This window comes from Scyliorhinus torazame, chromosome 4 (assembly GCF_047496885.1).
Source record: "Scyliorhinus torazame isolate Kashiwa2021f chromosome 4, sScyTor2.1, whole genome shotgun sequence".
Taxonomy (NCBI): Eukaryota; Metazoa; Chordata; class Chondrichthyes; order Carcharhiniformes; family Scyliorhinidae; genus Scyliorhinus; species Scyliorhinus torazame.
In genome coordinates this window covers 116556268-116574056 of record NC_092710.1, presented here as the reverse complement: position 1 = coordinate 116574056, position 17789 = coordinate 116556268, and the positions used below count along the sequence as shown (strand labels likewise).

The 17789-nt window shown below is 47.3% G+C and overlaps 2 protein-coding genes across 5 annotated transcripts in view; one reads left to right on the top strand and one right to left on the bottom strand.

Moving 5' to 3' along the window:
* Positions 1-6491: 6491 nt before the first annotated feature.
* On the bottom strand, positions 6492-9796 carry map10 (microtubule associated protein 10). The gene has a single exon (XM_072498539.1). It carries the CDS (start codon positions 9587-9589, stop codon positions 6746-6748), a length of 2844 nt encoding a protein of 947 aa, XP_072354640.1. The 5' UTR covers positions 9590-9796; the 3' UTR covers positions 6492-6745.
* A 218-nt stretch (positions 9797-10014) lies between these two features.
* Positions 10015-17789, top strand: part of sipa1l2 (signal induced proliferation associated 1 like 2) — an 825665-nt gene continuing 817890 nt past the window's right edge. For 3 of the 4 annotated variants that reach the window (XM_072498538.1, XM_072498535.1, XM_072498536.1), the window contains exon 1: positions 10015-10231. The gene's annotated coding sequence lies outside the window, so the exon portion shown is untranslated. The remainder of the gene's footprint in view (positions 10232-17789) is intronic. The other variant, XM_072498537.1, reaches the window with a different exon arrangement.

The following is a 17789-nucleotide window of genomic DNA, read 5'->3' as shown; positions in this document are numbered from 1 at the left end:
GGGAATCCTCAATGTGAAAGTGGGATGTCGTCTCTACAAGGACTGTGCAGTGGTCACTCCTACCAATACTTGGTGAGGACAACATCATCATGAGATAGTCATTTTTTCCTTCTTGTTGATTCCCTCCCCAGCTGCCGCACACCCAGTCTCACAGCTATGTCCCTCAGGACTCGTGCAGCTTGGCCGTCGTGGTACTACTGAGCCACTCTGTACCTTTGCCAATCGGAATGCTTCCTCCAAGGGATGTTCAACATGGAGAAGTGCCAATTCATCAGCTGAGTGGGTGGGATGGGGTAACCAGCAAGAGGTTTTCTTCACTACATCCTTCCGACTCTATACCACTGTGCCACCACAACTGGTGGATGGTGGTGTCTGGGATAGTCTGTAAGGTATGATTCTGAAAATTTGCTGTTCCTTGACTAGTCTGTGGAACAGCTCTCCCAATCTTGCCACAAGCCCTGGATGTTAGTAAGGAGGACGTTGAAGGGTCGATGGGCTGTTGTCGTTTCCGTTGCTTATGTCAATGCCCGGTGGTCCATTCGGTTTCATTTAATTTAGATTTTGTAGCGGGTTGACACAACTGAAGTGAATGGCTTGCTAGGCCATTTCTTTTTTTTTATTTTAAATTATTTATTTGAAACAAATTTGTAAAATTTACAGAAAAAAGGCAATAAGCAAAGAACCTTAACATGGTGAAAACAAACAGTGGGAAAAAACAAAAATAAGGCACTTCCCCTGTCGGCTCTGTTTGCACAGCCCGCATATGGTCATCTAAACTAAAGTGGCTCTCACCCCCCCGGATGCTGCTGCTGCCGGTATCCTAGACTTCTCCCCGAAAGTCGACAAGCGACTTCCATCACCAGGGTATCCCTGGTCCCCACCACTGGCCCACTTGTGCCTCCCCTACCCTATCTCACAGCAGCCCCTCCCAGCCCTAAAAGCCTGAACTCCCAGGTCAGCCATATGCTTGGCCCTAGCTTGCCCCTCCTCCTACGCTCCCTAGTGCCCCCTGACCTATACTAGCCTCGCTGACCCCTACCCTCGGTGCCTGTCTGACTACCACCCGACCACTCGGAAAAGACCATTAACCTGATTGCATTCCTTAGTGAGTAAACAGCTTCTCTCTAAAGGACCTTTACATAGCTCTTAACCAGCCCAGAGTCCCCCAGAACAGAGGCCCCGCTCTCCCACCGAAAGATACTGACTGCAGGCCCCCCGGCTCCCCTCCCCAGACAATGCGCCCTCCAACCGTTCCTCCAGTCCATATTCTCTGCCAAGACTAAGTACCTTCTTGAATGGAGCAGTGCAGCACCAATTAAATTAACAAACCGCCGCCACATTACATCTCTGGAAGCCAAAAGTCCTTTAGTTCAAGTCCAGTTTCTTCTCTTAATAAAAGTCCAAACCTGATCAGGACAAATTAGATTAACAAACCACCGCCACTGTACAACACTGGAAACTAAGTGTCCTTCAGTTCAAGTTCAGTTTCTTCTCTTTAATAAAAGTCCAAACCTGATCTGGCGACTCAAAGTAGTAGTGATGCTCTTCGAACATTACCCAAAGCATCGCAGAATACAGTATTCCAAACCTCACCTCCGTTTTAGAGAGCCGCCTTTACCTCGATGAACCCCGCATGCCTCTTGGCCTGCTCCGCTCCCAGGTCCTGGTATATGCGCACCTCAAAGTTCTCCCACCTGCTGCTCCGCTCCGTCTTGGACCACCGCAGCACACGTTCCTTGTCTGAAAGCTGGTGGAAGCGAACCACCAGAGCCCTCGGTCGGTCGCCCGCCTTCGGCTTCCTTGCAGGGGCTCTGTGCGCCCCATCCAGCTCCAGGGGTCGAGGGAAGGCCCCCGGCCCCATCAACACCTCCAGCATACTCGCGCGTATGCTCCCGCGTTCGATCCCTCACTGCCTTCGGGAAGGCCAACGACCCTTAGGTTCTGTCTTCTGGCCCTGTTTCCCAGCTCCTCAAGCTGCTTCTGCATCCTCTTTTGGCGGGCGTTCAGTTCCTCCACCTCGTGCTCCAGCACCATTATCGGGTCTTCCTGGCTGGAAAGCTTCGACTCAACCTCCTTGATTGCCTTCTGGTCTGCATGTGTCTCGACCATTCGGTCCATCACCGCTCTCATCAGGTCCAGTGTGTCTCTTTTCAATTCGGCAAAGCAGTTCTTAAAAAATTCCATCTGCTGCTCCTTTGGCCAGTGAGCCTCTGGTCTCTGGTCCCTGCCGTCCGCCATGATTCGCCGCCCGGTCTGCTGTCCTCGCTGCTCCCACTTCGATCCAAGCCGCTTCACTCAACCACTTCTGGTCCAGCCGTCCATACCCCGGGGGGGGGAAAACCTCTTCCCTGTTGTTTCCTCCACGGATTCAGGCCGCAACGTCCCGAAATATCCGGTCGATAAAGGTCCGTTAGCCCATCACCAGCGGGAGCGATCGGACCTGCGACCTACTTCATCCTGGCCACCACTGGAAGTCCTGCTTGACCATTTCATAGCACATTGCTGTAGGTTGCGAGTCACATGTAGGCCAGACCATGGAAAGAAGGACATTAGCAAACCAAAATGGTTCCCCATACGTAACTTTTTCAATTCCACAATTATTAATTGAATTTAAATTTTACCAGCTCCCATGGTGGGATTTGAATTTCTGTCCCCAGAGCATTAACCTGGGCCTCTAGATTACTAATCCAGTGTCATTACGACTTCACCACTGCCTTCCCCATGTCCTTCAGGACTTGCTAACTTGATCACTCGTGTTGCTACCGAGCGAATCCTTGTGGTGAATGAAGTCCCCACCAGGAGTACATTCTGTGTCCTTGCTACCCTCGATGCTCATGGTGAATCAGAGAGTGCTGTTTTATAATAGTCGATACAGAGCGTCACATATATAACAGCCACTGATTTACAATGACTGAAAAAGTCAAATTTCATTTTTATTTCATGGCATTTGACCAGTATTTTGGACAATTAAATTCTATTTTCCAGCTTCACCTTAAAAACGTATTCCTCTTAGGGGGCAGAGCCAGCTTTTAGTGCCAGATATGTTTGTGCTGCATTGTTGACAGTATTACAAGGATTACAAGGATAAGAGTGGTCCGAGGATGAATGTGCTAAATTGGGGGAAGGCTAATTATAACAATATTAGGCGGGAACTGAAGAACATAGATTGGGGGCGGATGTTTGAGGGCAAATCAACATCTGACATGTGGGAGGCTTTCAAGTGTCAGTTGAAAGGAATACAGGACAGGCATGTTCCTGTGAGGAAGAAAGATAAATACGGCAATTTTCGGGAACCTTGGATGACGAGTGATATTGTAGGCCTCGTCAAAAAGAAAAAGGAGGCATTTGTCAGGGCTAAAAGGCTGGGAACAGACGAAGCCTGTGTGGCATATAAGGAAAGTAGGAAGGAACTTAAGCAAGGAGTCAGGAGGGCTAGAAGGGGTCATGAAAAGGCATTGGCAAATAGGGTTAAGGAAAATCCCAAGGCTTTTTACACTTACATAAAAAGTAAGAGGGTAGCCAGGGAAAGGGTTGGCCCACTGAAGGATAGGCAAGGGAATCTATGTGTGGAGCCAGAGGAAATGGGCGAGGTACTAAATGAATACTTTGCATCAGTATTCACCAAAGAGAAGGAATTGGTAGATGTTGAGTCTGGAGAAGGGGGTGTAGATAGCCTGGGTCACATTGTGATCCAAAAAGACGAGGTGTTGGGTGTCTTAAAAAATATTAAGGTAGATAAGTCCCCAGGGCCGGATGGGATCTACCCCAGAATACTGAAGGAGGCTGGAGAGGAAATTGCTGAGGCCTTGACAGAAATCTTTGGATCCTCGCTGTCTTCAGGGGATGTCCCGGAGGACTGGAGAATAGCCAATGTTGTTCCTCTGTTTAAGAAGGGTGGCAGGGATAATCCCGGGAACTACAGGCCGGTGAGCCTTACTTCAGTGGTAGGGAAATTACTGGAGAGAATTCTTCGAGACAGGATCTACTCCCATTTGGAAGCAAATGGACGTATTAGTGAGAGGCAGCACGGTTTTGTGAAGGGAAGGTCGTGTCTCACTAACTTGATAGAGTTTTTCGAGGAGGTCACTAAGATGATTGATGCAGGTAGGGCAGTAGATGTTGTCTATATGGACTTCAGTAAGGCCTTTGACAAGGTCCCTCATGGTAGACTAGTACAAAAGGTGAAGTCACACGGGATCAGGGGTGAACTGGCAAGGTGGATACAGAACTGGCTAGGCCATAGAAGGCAGAGGGTAGCAATGGAGGGATGCTTTTCTAATTGGAGGGCTGTGACCAGTGGTGTTCCACAGGGATCAGTGCTGGGACCTTTGCTCTTTGTAGTATATATAAATGATTTGGAGGAAAATGTAACTGGTCTGATTAGTAAGTTTGCAGACGACACAAAGGTTGGTGGAATTGCGGATAGCGATGAGGACTGTCTGAGGATACAGCAGGATTTAGATTGTCTGGAGACTTGGGCGGAGAGATGGCAGATGGAGTTTAACCTGGACAAATGTGAGGTAATGCATTTTGGAAGGGCTAATGCAGGTAGGGAATATACAGTGAATGGTAGAACCCTCAAGAGTATTGAAAGTCAAAGAGATCTAGGAGTACAGGTCCACAGATCACTGAAAGGGGCTACACAGGTGGAGAAGGTAGTCAAGAAGGCATACGGCATGCTTGCCTTCATTGGCCGGGGCATTGAGTATAAGAATTGGCAAGTCATGTTGCAGCTGTATAGAACCTTAGTTAGGCCACACTTGGAGTATAGTGTTCAATTCTGGTCGCCACACTACCAGAAGGATGTGGAGGCTTTAGAGAGGGTGCAGAAGAGATTTACCAGAATGTTGCCTGGTATGGAGGGCATTAGCTATGAGGAGCGATTGAATAAACTCGGTTTGTTCTCACTGGAACGAAGGAGGTTGAGGGGCGACCTGATAGAGGTATACAAAATTATGAGGGGCATAGACAGAGTGGATAGTCAGAGGCTTTTCCCCAGGGTAGAGGGGTCAATTACTAGGGGGCATAGGTTTAAGGTGAGAGGGGCAAAGTTTAGAGTAGATGTACGAGGCAAGTTTTTTACGCAGAGGGTAGTGGGTGCCTGGAACTCACTACCGGAGGAGGTAGTGGAGGCAGGGACGATAGGGACATTTAAGGGGCATCTTGACAAATATATGAATAGGATGGGAATAGAAGGATACGGACCCAGGAAGTGTAGAAGATTGTAGTTTAGGCGGGCAGTATGGTCGGCACGGGCTTGGAGGGCCGAAGGGCCTGTTCCTGTGCTGTACATTTCTTTGTTCTTTGTTTGTTCTTTGTATAAGTGGATTTAGAGCCTGACAAAGCCAAGAAGCAGTCGAGAGGACAGGAAAGCAGAAACTCTGGCCGGAATTCTCTGTCCATTCGCGCTGGCGGGATTCTCCAGTCCCGTTGCAGTGAATGGAGTCTTGGCTGGGTGCCGAATTCTCCATTCTCACTGGTAGCAGTGGTGGGGTGAACTCTGATCGCAGAATCCTGGCCTATAGAACTGATCCATATAGGGGAAGAAAGTATCTTGGTCCGTTGCATATCAGCGTGGGCCGTGACTAGGGTTTGGAGACCTGGAACAGTGCTCATCAATTTGGTGTAGGTGACAGTCTAGCATCTGTCAAGTGACTATGGGCAGCACGGTAGCATTGTGGATAGCACAAATGCTTCACAGCTCCAGGGTCCCAGGTTCGATTCCGGCTTGGGTCACTGTCTGTGCGGAGTCTGCACATCCTCCCCGTGTGTGCGTGGGTTTCCTCCGGGTGCTCCGGTTTCCTCCCACAGTCCAAAGATGTGCGGGTTAGGTGGATTGGCCATGCTAAATTGCCCATAGTGTCCAAAATTGCCCTTAGTGTTGGGTGGGGTTACTGGGTTATGGGGATAGGGTGGAGGTGTGGACCTTGGGTGGCGTGCTCTTTCCAAGAGCCGGTGCAGACTCGATGGGCCGAATGGCCTCCTTCTGCACTGTAAATTCTATGATTCTATGACTGGGTATTGTCCAAGGGGTCATAACTAGATTTGGACAGTTTGATCATTTTTTTTACTAGTCACGTATAAACTGAATTTCTTAGTTGTCAGCCTTGGTACTCAGTGGTAGTAAACACATCTCGGAGTTACACGGTCATGAGCTCAACTCCCACTCCACAGACTTGAGCACATAATTTAACTGGCAATGTCAGTGATGCACTGAGGTCAGGCAGCTAGAGTGAGAAACAGAATTTATGTTCTGGGCCAATGAACTTTCATCGACTATCTAACATGAATATTCCCAGCATTTTCTGTTATTACATATAGAGTCTGATCCAACATTAATTATTTCGAGGGCAGCATGTAGAGGAGGGAGGGGAATTAATTATGCCTTTCGAGGGTTGGAGATACAGGTAGCAATTGCTCAATCTGCAGTCGAATAGCTAGAAAATAAAGATGGAAGATAAAGAACTAAACCGGACAATGGAGGAGAGGGGTTGAAGGAGGGTATTGTTCATTGTTTCTAAGGATTCTGAGTTTGAGAAGCAGAACACTCTCAAGTAGAGAGCTAAAACTGCATCTCTTTTCATACAGCCACTTTGTCACATGTATTATAAACAACATATTGTGCAGATAACATTTACTCATGGGTCAAGAAAAATGGAATGAATTATAACACAATGAAACTAGAACACAGTTTTAGGAAGCTGAGCATAATAACAAAGTTAGCTCAATAACTTCAGTGATAGCATCATAAAGTGTATCCAGGAAGTCTGTTGACTATTAATTCAGAAATATGTCTGCACTCATTGACAATTCCCATGGCATCCAGTTCACTCACATCTTCTTTTGGAATATCTGCTGTGTTAATTGCAAGCCCACTGCAGGCAAGGTCAGACACACTGGATGGTACATACGAACTCACTTGAGACGTTCCTAAGGACTGACTCCCTTCTAAAGACTTGCATCCAGTTGTTGAGCTTGAAGGTCGGGGGACCTCTGTGCTGACTGGACTGATGTCTAACCTAGAACCCTGCAGGCAATTTGACTCAAGATGTTTCTTGTTTTCTTCTTTATTTGTTGGGTTCAGTATATTTTTGACTTGATTTCCCTCTGTTGAGCTGGTTGTGTCATCAGATAGATTTGAGGCTGCCACTTTCTGATGGTGACTTTTTACAATGTATGTTCCTCTTAAAGATCGAATTGGAGATCGCTCAGATGGTGTTGGGACCATAACTGAATTGTCTTCCCTCTCACTTTGAGCTGCTCCCTGACCATCACGGAAATCTTTGGAAAGGCTAGATTCTGATTCATCGTTAGAATATATACAGGTACGTAGCAGCCTAGTGGATGCTGCCTCTATACCACTACCCACTTTATCTGTATACCTGCTTGTAGGTTCAGAACTGGTAAAGTCATCTGAGAGTCCTGTTGCTTCAGGACTTGTGAAGTCTTCAGAATATTTGGGGTCAGGACTGCCATTATAACCATTCAAAGAGATCTGTGCATCACTGCTTTCCCCTATTGTTGCATCAATTGTAAAGCCAGGATTCTTCCCTGAAGACTGCAGCATGTCCACTACTTCATTATATGTCTCACTGACACTGTGCTCATAATCGTGATTGGATATTTTGGGTAAACTGATTGTTACATCTTTTCCAAAAAATACCCAGTCATTTGTTTCCTTCTTTGACTTCTGCAAATCAGAGAACTCTACGGAATGATTTAATGGCCCCAGAGTTTGAACACACATCTGTTCTTTACTAGTAGCACTTTTTGGTTCGGATTTTGCTCCAAAGTTATTTGTGTATCTAATTTTTTCATTTCTTAGAACCTTTGAATAATGAGGGAAGTCAACACTATTTTGAATCAGCGTTTCAATGTTTTCTTCAAATCGGCCACTTTGGAAAGAAAAGGTTCCAGGAAGATGCTGATCATTTTTAAGAAGTGGTAAAGAGCCTCTTTCCCCTTTGCCTTTATAGCATGGTCCAGTCGTCTTTCTCTCTTTCAATTGTCTTTTTCTCAACAACTCCCTTTGTTCATGTAATATCAACATATTTGGGTTTGTCTGCTGCAGCCTTAACCGCAAGGTATGTGTTAATCCATACATCAGCTTTTTTGGATGTTCTGAGTCTTTCTTTGTAGTGGTTTGTTTAGTAGTATTTTCTTTATCAAAATGTTTTAGGGACGTTGGATGCTTTAATTTCTCATTATGTTTTTTAACATTGGAACTGGTAGATCTAGGGCAGTCTGATGCTATTGAGCTAGTCGATTTGTGAAATTTGGGTGAGTCATTCTCCAATCCACTGTAAAGCCAAGCAAGCTGAGGATGAATGGCAAGAGGAACCGTCTGAGGAACCTGGTCATGTAACAAAGAAAGCTCTATCAGAAGTGCGTTGAGTAAAGGCAACTGCCTGATATTGCCTGGATCAAGCTGCAGGAGACTTCTTTGTGTATGTGGCTTTAACTTGGATGTCGTTTCTGACCGATTGGAATAATTTAAATTCTGGTGCATTGCAAACGATCCGGCTTTATCAGGACCTAGTTCCTCGAGTGGGGCAGACTCTGTCTCGGATTCTACTATGTGTACTTCCATCAATTTTTCTCCGGGTCCACCTGTTGACTGGCTGTAGTACATTGGGGGCGGACAAAACACGTTATCTAGGCCCATATCCATACTTTGTTCAGTTTCTATTCTCCACAGTCTCATTTGGTGTTCCACGTATGCCCCCTTTGCCAGTTTGTTTGGTTTACGTTTTTTCTCCTTTGACTTCGAGATGACAACAGGTACTTCACTCTCACCTATTTGGGCATGCTGGACGAGAACCCGGTCACCGAGCACCAGATCGGGACGTTTTGCGGAGTGAGATGGAGTTTTCCTGGTAACATGATGTCCGGCCTCCTCACCATCTTCCTCGACCTGCAGCACAGGTGTGTCGTTGGGCAAAACTAGCGATTCCACAGGTTTAAGTGGAAATTTCTCCATGTGTTCCACTCCAACTTTCAAGACTTGGTTCTCTGGAATGTGAGGCAGTAAACTCCCACCCAAACTCAGGAGTCTGTATCCTACCGAAATGTGGCCGATCTTTTCGCCCATGAGATTAGACAGAGCGTGCAGACCCTTGCTCCCATGCACGGAAGGTACTGCAGTGCTATGCTCCTCAACATCTCGCCTGACTTTCTCCACCCCACCTGCCAGCGAAATCAGGCAACTGCCCAGTAACTTGGGCACCCGAGGGAAGACGTCCAGCAGCATGGCGTACAAGGGGGTGTTACTTAAATGGCTGTGCAGGGAGTCCAGGCTGATCTTGAACAGGCAGGACTTCCCTTTGCCGAACGGGATGTCAGAGCCGCCCGGCGGCTGTTCGGGGCCCCCGTTATTCTTATTGCAATCCCAGCTCCGACGCATGCACTCCGCTCGCTCCGGTTCAGTTTGATGGACCAGCAAAGTCGGAAAGTCCAGAAGCCTGAAAGCCACAGCCAGCAAGGGGCCTGGTCCGGGGTCAGTCCAAGGCCTAGGCTCAAGCTGCACGTAATCCACGAGCAACTCCAGAGAAAAGAGCGTCTCTACGGTCGGGGCGTTGGCTGCACTCATACTTAACTGTCTTAAAGAAAGGTGAATGGCACGAGATTCAACTCGACTTACTCGTCATTCCCCCCCCCCCGAACAATCACTGAAAACACAACAGCCAACTTCTGTCTACACAAAAGCTTCGGTGCCGAAACCTTGGTAACGCCGCCTCAGAAACTCGAGCGGCACGGCGGTCTGGCAGCGTTTGGGGGTGTAATTGTGCATTGCCCTTTGGGAGCTGTAGTCTGTTCCTGAGTCTGCCGACAGCGCCAGGAGAAACTACAACTCCCAGCGAGCCTCTGGGCTTCTCCCCAATGGAATTCATGGGGGGGGGGGTGACGGCTCCAGTGACGGTCCTGTCCTGTCCAACCAATTGGGAGCCGAGCTGCCGTGTCCCAGTGGCGCGCGGCCAATGGAAGGAGCGTCAGGCGGGCGGACAGGAGGCGGGATCTCGGCGTCAGGTTGGGTTGAGGTGCGGGAGAATGTGAAAACTTTCCCAGTCTACTGGCCGGAGGAGGTGGTGCTGAGATCGGAGGCTAAGAGCTGAGTGAAGCGGCAGCGGGAATCAGGGTCGGTTGGCAGTTCCATACGGTGGAATAGACTGGGACTACATGAAAGATCTCCTGCTTACATGTCCGGCTCCTGTCCCTGGCGCGGCACCTCCAGGTATATGGGGGGAGACTGAGGAAGGTGTTAAGCGTCGGCTTGTTGACAAATCATCGGTGCCCTCTTTAAGACGGAGAGTCGATGTTGGAGCCCAGGTTTTGGCTCGGTGTGTTGAGGCGTGGGCACGGTCTGATGCTGTTGGTGGGGTAGGGGGTTCGCACCAGTAGCTACATAGCCTCACCCCTCGCCTGGTCTTAACGCTTTTATCTATTCACGCCCCTGGTGCCCCCTTCTCTTCCCGCCATTCCTAAAGCAAGAGACTCTCTCCCCCCCCCCCCCCATTCAGAAATACCCCTAGGCGGAACACCCATCCCCCAGAAATGTCACTCCCCCACCCCCGGCTTTTTCTCCTGATGTAGGACAACGATCCCTCTTCTTGAAGGCTGTTGTGTTCCTCATATAATCTGGCTCAAGAGACGGCAGGAATAACGGGACCTTTTCCCGGAGCAGTCTGGATTTGGGGACAGGTGCTGCTATCGGTGCAGCTGGAAGGCCAGGGAGTTCAGTTTATTGATGTGTGTTTTCCCTTTTGTTCAAACAAAAGGGTTTGTTCCAGAGTCACTTACCCCCCTCCCCCTCCCGCGTAACTGCTCCTCACTCTCCAATCTGAAAGCCTGCAAAATCCACCGGACCTAGGATGGCAGATATCCAAGTACTTCGTTGTTGATTGATCGATCGAAACTTGGAAGTAGAGACTTGTATTTCAAAGAGTGTGTAACCCGGTGACCCACTGAGATTCCAATTGCGCATACCCTTGTTTTTTTCTGGAAGTCGAAGGCATTGGTTGATATATTTTTGAAATTGGTTAGACTGCTGTGCTTTTCCCTGCCGCCTAGCTTTGTCCGCTAGATGGCTTTGAATTACAACACAGTCATCGGATTTTTGAGTTGAATATGCACCAGAATACTTCCCACATGGATATTATTTTCTTTAGTGATCTGCAGTGTTTACTGATTCTGCACCTTAACGCATTTTGACAAGCGCAACGTAAAACAGGACACAACTATGATCAATCTTTCGAGTTGACTGTGGGCAGCAAGTATTCATATAAACATATTTTCTTAAAAACTGTGAACTCATCATATAGAAAAATGGACATTGCGGCGGATTTCGTGTTGTTGATCAGTGCTCACTTTAACAATGCTCACTTTACACTTTAACTATAGTAGATTCTGTGAAAATATTAATATCGTACATCATCTTTAGAAAGATGTTTTTTATCGGGACCGAGTAGGTAACTTATTGCATTATCTGCAACCAAAACATCCCTCCAAAGCTGGTAAAGATTACACTGTCGCTGACCATGAACAATGTAATCGATCACATTCCCTATTTGTTTAACTAATTGTGTTACAGTGTATGTTTAATAAATATTTTCAATTCCGTTCAGCTGAGCAACCGCACGGGGTATGTCTGATATAATTACGATTTCTGCAAAATGTGGTCCTTGAATGCATTATAGTCCTCGCGGCAACGTTTGGCGGAGTAACCTTGCCGAGGCGTTTTTCTCTTTACGGAAGGGTTAACGGTCTGGTTTCTTAGCATGATTGCCTACTCTGATATAGTGGTAGTAAGTTGGACATAATATTTACAACGTTTTTATGTTAAAGGCAATACTTGAGTATTTATTTTTTTATTAAGCATCTAACACTTTCAATGCTTTTTGGCATGTGACAAGGATGTAAAAAGCGGATCCGATGCTTTAGGGTAAAACCATTTTATATAGTTCTGAGTACTCTGTACCTCTGGTAATGTGTGTATATATATAATATATATATATATGATGCTGTTTGACATTATTTTTAAAAGTGAGGGGGCAGGAATTAATGGCTTTCTAACTCAGAATATTAAATATAGCATTTGAAAGATAAATTTTGCTTCCTTTGGGCAAGTACACACATTATTTAACAAGTTATTGGTCAGAGTTTATACGTACATACATTATAGCCAAAACCAAAGTGTTTGGCAGAAATTATCCACATTAACATTTCATTTATACTGTAATGGTAAATTGCCAATGCAGGGAAACTTATGTAGAATGACTAGAATACAGACAAGAGTTTTGAATGAACATCTAGATGTAACAAATCTTGCCAGGCACTAGAATATTGAAATTAAAATATGCCTTTCAGAAAACTTTGCAGTTATTTTTTCAACCATCATTGTGACCTTTCTTTTGATATAGTGTCAAAAGTAAAGTAGGCTCTACCGTACAATTTAAAAAAAAAACAATCAGTGCAACAGCTGTTCAAAAATTGGTCAGCGCTGAAAGGGAGGAGGTTATCCTACATGTTCTACCGGCCTTAAGTAAGCTCAATCTTCAGACTTAAAAGTTGTCAGGGCAACAGTTGATTATTTCCAGTCTTCAGTGAATGGAATCATGCTTTGAAACTGTGTTGCTAATGATGGCAGCTGTGCTATGGGCAGAGTAAATGCATCTTGTCCTTTGACATTAATTCTTTAATTTGGTATCGTTAGGTGCTTTTTTAAATTAAAAAAATAAGTATTAGTAATCATATCTCAATTTCTAAAGACAGCTAAAATTGTGACAGTGTTAAATGAGATGTGTAGTGTGATGCAGCAGAAAGTTGCTACAAGTCTGGATTATATCAGTCTGTTTTATCTTCCCCTGGATAATAATAGCCGTAGACCTTGAAACTGGCAAAGCAAAAGTGATCCAGTGGACTAATTGTGATGTACTATACATCAGAACAAGCTGCAATTTCAGTGCTAAAGCTGCACTGAATGGGCTTTGGAGTTTCTTTTGGCTGTTTAAAAGGAGTCTGCACCGACCCTCTGAAAGAGCACCTTGCCTAGCCCCACTGCTATGCCCTATACCCATAATGCCACGTAACCTTTGGACACTGAGAGAGTGGAGAAATGTTTGGAGTCGCAGATCCGAGAGATTGAGAGGGTGATGTTGGACCACAGCGATCGGGTGGTGGCATTGGAGGCAGAGTTGGGGCTCTCAGGAGATGTTTGCAAGACATGAGAGCAGAGGTGGAGGAGCAGGAAAATAGATTGAGAAGGCAGAATCTGTGGATAGTGGGCCTGCCTGAAGGAGTGGAAGGTGTGACTGCCATGGGGTACATTTTGAGGATGCTGGCAGAGCTGGTGGTGGATGGGGTGTTGGATAAGGTTCACCCTGAAGTAGTCAGAGTGCACAGGTCTCTGAGGCAGAAGCCTAGAGCAGGAGAGCCGCCACGGGCGGTGATCATGAGGCTCCATAAGTTTGTGGAGAAAGATAAGATTCTGCAGTAAGCCAGGGAGAAGTGCAACTGTGAATGGGGGGGGGGAACAAGATCCTAATATAGCAGAACATTGGAGCTGAGCTGGCAAAATGGTATGCGGGGTTCAACAAAGCCAATGCGGTGTTATATAGATACAGATCAGGTTTGGGACGCTCTACACGACAAAGTTTTCGGTGATGTATGAAGGCCGGGAATACCACTTTGAGACCCCAGAAATGGCCAATGACTATCATGGAGCATAAACTGGGGGAAGAACTGAACAATTCTGGGAGACTAAGGTGCTGGCACTTTGCAATAATTGGGAGTATGGGGGGGAGGGGTTCTTTTCCTCCGATTTTTTTCTTTTTTTACTGTTGGATTGACAAAGGGTAGCTGAGGTGAAAAGTTTGTAAGGGGACAGCTGTCCCCCCCCCCCTCTTGCTGCCTGTTTGTTTGCTCTTGGGGAAGGTGAACTGTGGTTCGAGAGGAGTCTTTGTTTGGGTGGGGGGAGGGTTAGGTCAGTGGGGAGCCTTCTTACAGAACAGCGAGGTGAGATTGGGGCAGGCAATGCTGGTGAATGGAAGTGAGGTGGGGGAGAAGGTCGAGGGGCGGGGGGGGGGTGACCAGTCAAAAGATCTCGGGTCTTTGCTCACCTTAGGAGCTTGAAAGCGGAGGTGGTCTTTCTGCAGGAGACGCACCTCCGTGTGAAGGACCAGGTTAGGCTAAGGAAGGGCTGGGTGGGTCAGGTTTTCCACTCGGGGGTTTGATTCAAAATCGCGGGGAGTGGCAATTTTGATGAGTATGAAAACAGGGTTTGTGAGTGCAAATGAAGTGAGGGACCCGGGCGGGAGATATGCGATTGTGAGTGGGGTATTAGAAGGGACGGCGGTGGTGTTGGTGAACGTGGATGCAAAAAATTGGCATGATGTAGGTTGTTGGCAGATAGAGGGTTTTCTGACAGTGCGGGCTGTGATTATAGATTATGTAGAATTGAACCGAAATGGGGAGGTGTTAGCGGTCACCTTTTGGGAAGCGCTAAAATGTCTTGAGTATTTGCTCACCATAAAAGTTTAAATTCTGCCGTGGTGTTTTTGCACGAGACTCATTTGTGGGTCAGAGACCAGACAAGACTGTGGAGGGGGTGGATGCGACAAGTCTTTCGTTTGGGCTTCAGTGGTAGGGCCTGGGGTGTGACAATACGAATGAATAAAAGGGTTCCATTTTCTACCGCTAAGATCTTGGCCGACCCTCAATAGCAAACATGCTATTGTTTGTGGCACTCTGGCGGGCACTCGGTCATTTTGCTCCAAGCAGGGATGATACAAATTTTATAAAGAATCTACATCCGTCCCTCCCCGTTTCAGATGCATCAGCTTATTTTAGGTGAGGACTTAAATTGTGTTCTGAACCCTAGTCTGGATCAGTCTAAGCCTAAATCTCTGACTTCATCAGGGGTGGCCCAAGCACTGTTGTTTACATGGAACAGATGGGGGTCGATCCTTGACAGTTTTGTGCACCCAGGTAATGAAGAATTTTCATTTTTCTCGTATGTGTATCAGGTATACTCGTGGATCGATTTTAATTTTTTTGTGGATAGCTCTCCTCCCATCTCTGGTGGTGTCTGGTTACTCTGCGATTGTGATTTTGGACTATGCCCCTCACTTTATTGATTTGGTACTAGCGTGGTCCCTGTCAGCCTCCACCGTGGATGTTGGACACAACATTATTAGCGGACAAGAAATTTTGTGACCGCATGTCCACTGACATTGGGGAATGTGTAAAATTTAATACAAGTGAGTCAATATCACCTTCTATGCTGTGGGAAGCCCTAAGGTGATCCACAGTGGGGAGATGATCTCCTACAAAGTGCATGTGGTGAAGACTGAGGGCGGAGCAGCAGAGGCTGGTGGACTCCATTCTTGAGCTGGACCAGCAGTAGTCATTTGCCTCAACTCCGGCATTGTTGGCAAGTAGGAAAAGGCGCAGGTGCAATTTGAGCAAAAGTCAACAGACTTTGCGGTGGGCCAGCTGTGATGCTCGAGGGGTGTGTTTTCTGAATTGTGGGGAGAAGGCCAGTTGCTTCTTGGTTCACCAACTTAAATGACAGGTGGCTTTGAGGGGGATCGTACAGGTATCGGCCTGGTTTCCGCCCCATCACAGGTTGATGCAACTTTTGAATTGTTCTATTGAGGTCTCTATAGATCGGAGCCTCCGGCTGAGGGATTGGTCTTGACTGACATTTTGGACAACCTATCTAACCCAACTGAGGAGGGGGAGAGGAGCGCGGAGTTGAAATCTTCATTGGGCCCATTGGAAATCATGAAATGGATTGGGTTGATGCAGACTGGAAAAGCCCCTAGCCCGGATGACTACCCCATTAAATTTTATAAGAAGTTTGTGGAGCGGTTGATACCTTTAATTCTGGATATCTTCCTTATTCTGGCTCGTTGCCCTCTATCCCCACACAGGCTTCTATTTCCTTGATTCTTAAGAAAGACAAAGACCCAGCAGAGGTGGATCATATCGACCTATCTCACTCTTAAATGTGGCTGCGGCTGGAGCCCTGCCTCCCAGAGGTGATCTCGGAGGATTAGACAGGCTTAGTTAAAGGTTGCCAGCTAAATATTGTCCTTTTCCCTCTTTGCCCAAATTGGATGTGATTGTTTCCCTAGATGCTGAAAAGGCATATGATAGAGTGGAATGGGAATATCTGTTTGATATTCTTGGGCGTTTCAGATTTTGACACAAGTTTACCTCCTGGACCCGAGTACTGTATAAGCTACTCTGGCTACTTCGCGTTGAATAGGGGCACGAGACGGTTGGACACCATCTCCGTTCCTGTTTTGCTTTGGCAATAGAACTGCTTGCTGAGGTCCTCTGTTAAGTGAAGAGGGATAAATCGCGGAAAGGTGGAGCATCGGGTGCCCCTTTTACAAAGATGACCTACTTCTCTGTATTACGGACCCTCTAGGGATGAGATAATTAAGCTTCTTGGGAGTTTTGCTCCTTCTCTGGGTACAAGTTGAACGTGGACAAGAGTGAATGTTTCCTGGTCAACCTCCTGGGGAGGAGAGCCCAAATGGGAACCCAAGATTTACCTGCAGGAAGTGCAGCCATCTCCAGCTCCTCCAAGACCGAGTTAGGGAGCTGGAGTTGGATGAACTTCGGATCATTCGGGAGGCAGAGGGGGTCATAGATAGCAGCTTCAGGGAATTAGTTACACCAAAGATTGGAGATAGATGGGTAACTGTAAGAGGGACTGGGAAGAAGCAGTCAGTGCAGGGATCCCCCGCGGTCGTTCCCCTGAGTAACAAGTATACCGCTTTGGATACTTGTGGGGGGGGGGGGGACTTACCAGGGGTAAGCCATGGAATACGGGCCTCTGGCACGGAGTCTGTCCCTGTTGCTCAGAAGGGAAGGGGGGAGAGGAGCAGAGCATTAGTAATTGGGGACTCGATAGTCAGGGGCACAGATAGGAGATTTTGTGGGAGCGAGAGAGACTCACGTTTGGTATGTTGCCTCCCAGGTGCAAGGGTATGTGATGTCTCGGATCTTGTTTTCCGGGTCCTTAAGGGGGAGGGGGAGCAGCCCCAAGTCGTGGTCCACATTGGCACTAACGACATAGGTAGGAAAGGGGACAAGGATGTCAGGCAGGCTTTCAGGGAGCTAGGATGGAAGCTCAGAACTAGAACAAACAGAGATGTTATCTCTGGGTTGTTGCCCGTGCCACGTGATAGTGAGAGGAGAAATAGGGAGAGAGAGCAATTAAACACGTGGCTACAGTGATGGTGCAGGCGGGAGGGATTCAGATTTCTGGATAACTGGGGCTCTTTCTGGGGAAGGTGGGACCTCTACAGGCAGGATGGTCTACATCTGAACCTGAGGGGCACAAATATCCTTGGGGGGGGGGAGATTTGTTAGTGCTCTTTGGGGGGGTTTAAACTAATGCAGCAGGGGCATGGGAACCTGGATTGTAGTTTTAGGGTAAGGGAGAATGAGAGTATAGAGGTCAGGAGCACAGATTTGACGTCGCAGGAGGGGGCCAGTGTTCAGGTAGGTGGTTTGAAGTGTATCTACTTCAATGCCAGGAGTCTACGAAATAAGGTAGGGGAACTGGCAGCATGGGTTGGTACCTGGGACTTCGATGTTGTGGCCATTTCGGAGACATGGATAGAGCAGGGACAGGAATGGATGTTGCAGGTTCCGGGGTTTAGGTGTTTTAGTAAGCTCAGAGAAGGAGGCAAAAGAGGGGGAGGTGTGGCGCTGCTAGTCAAGAGCAGTATTACGGTGGCGGAGAGGATGCTAGATGGGGACTCATCTTCCGAGGT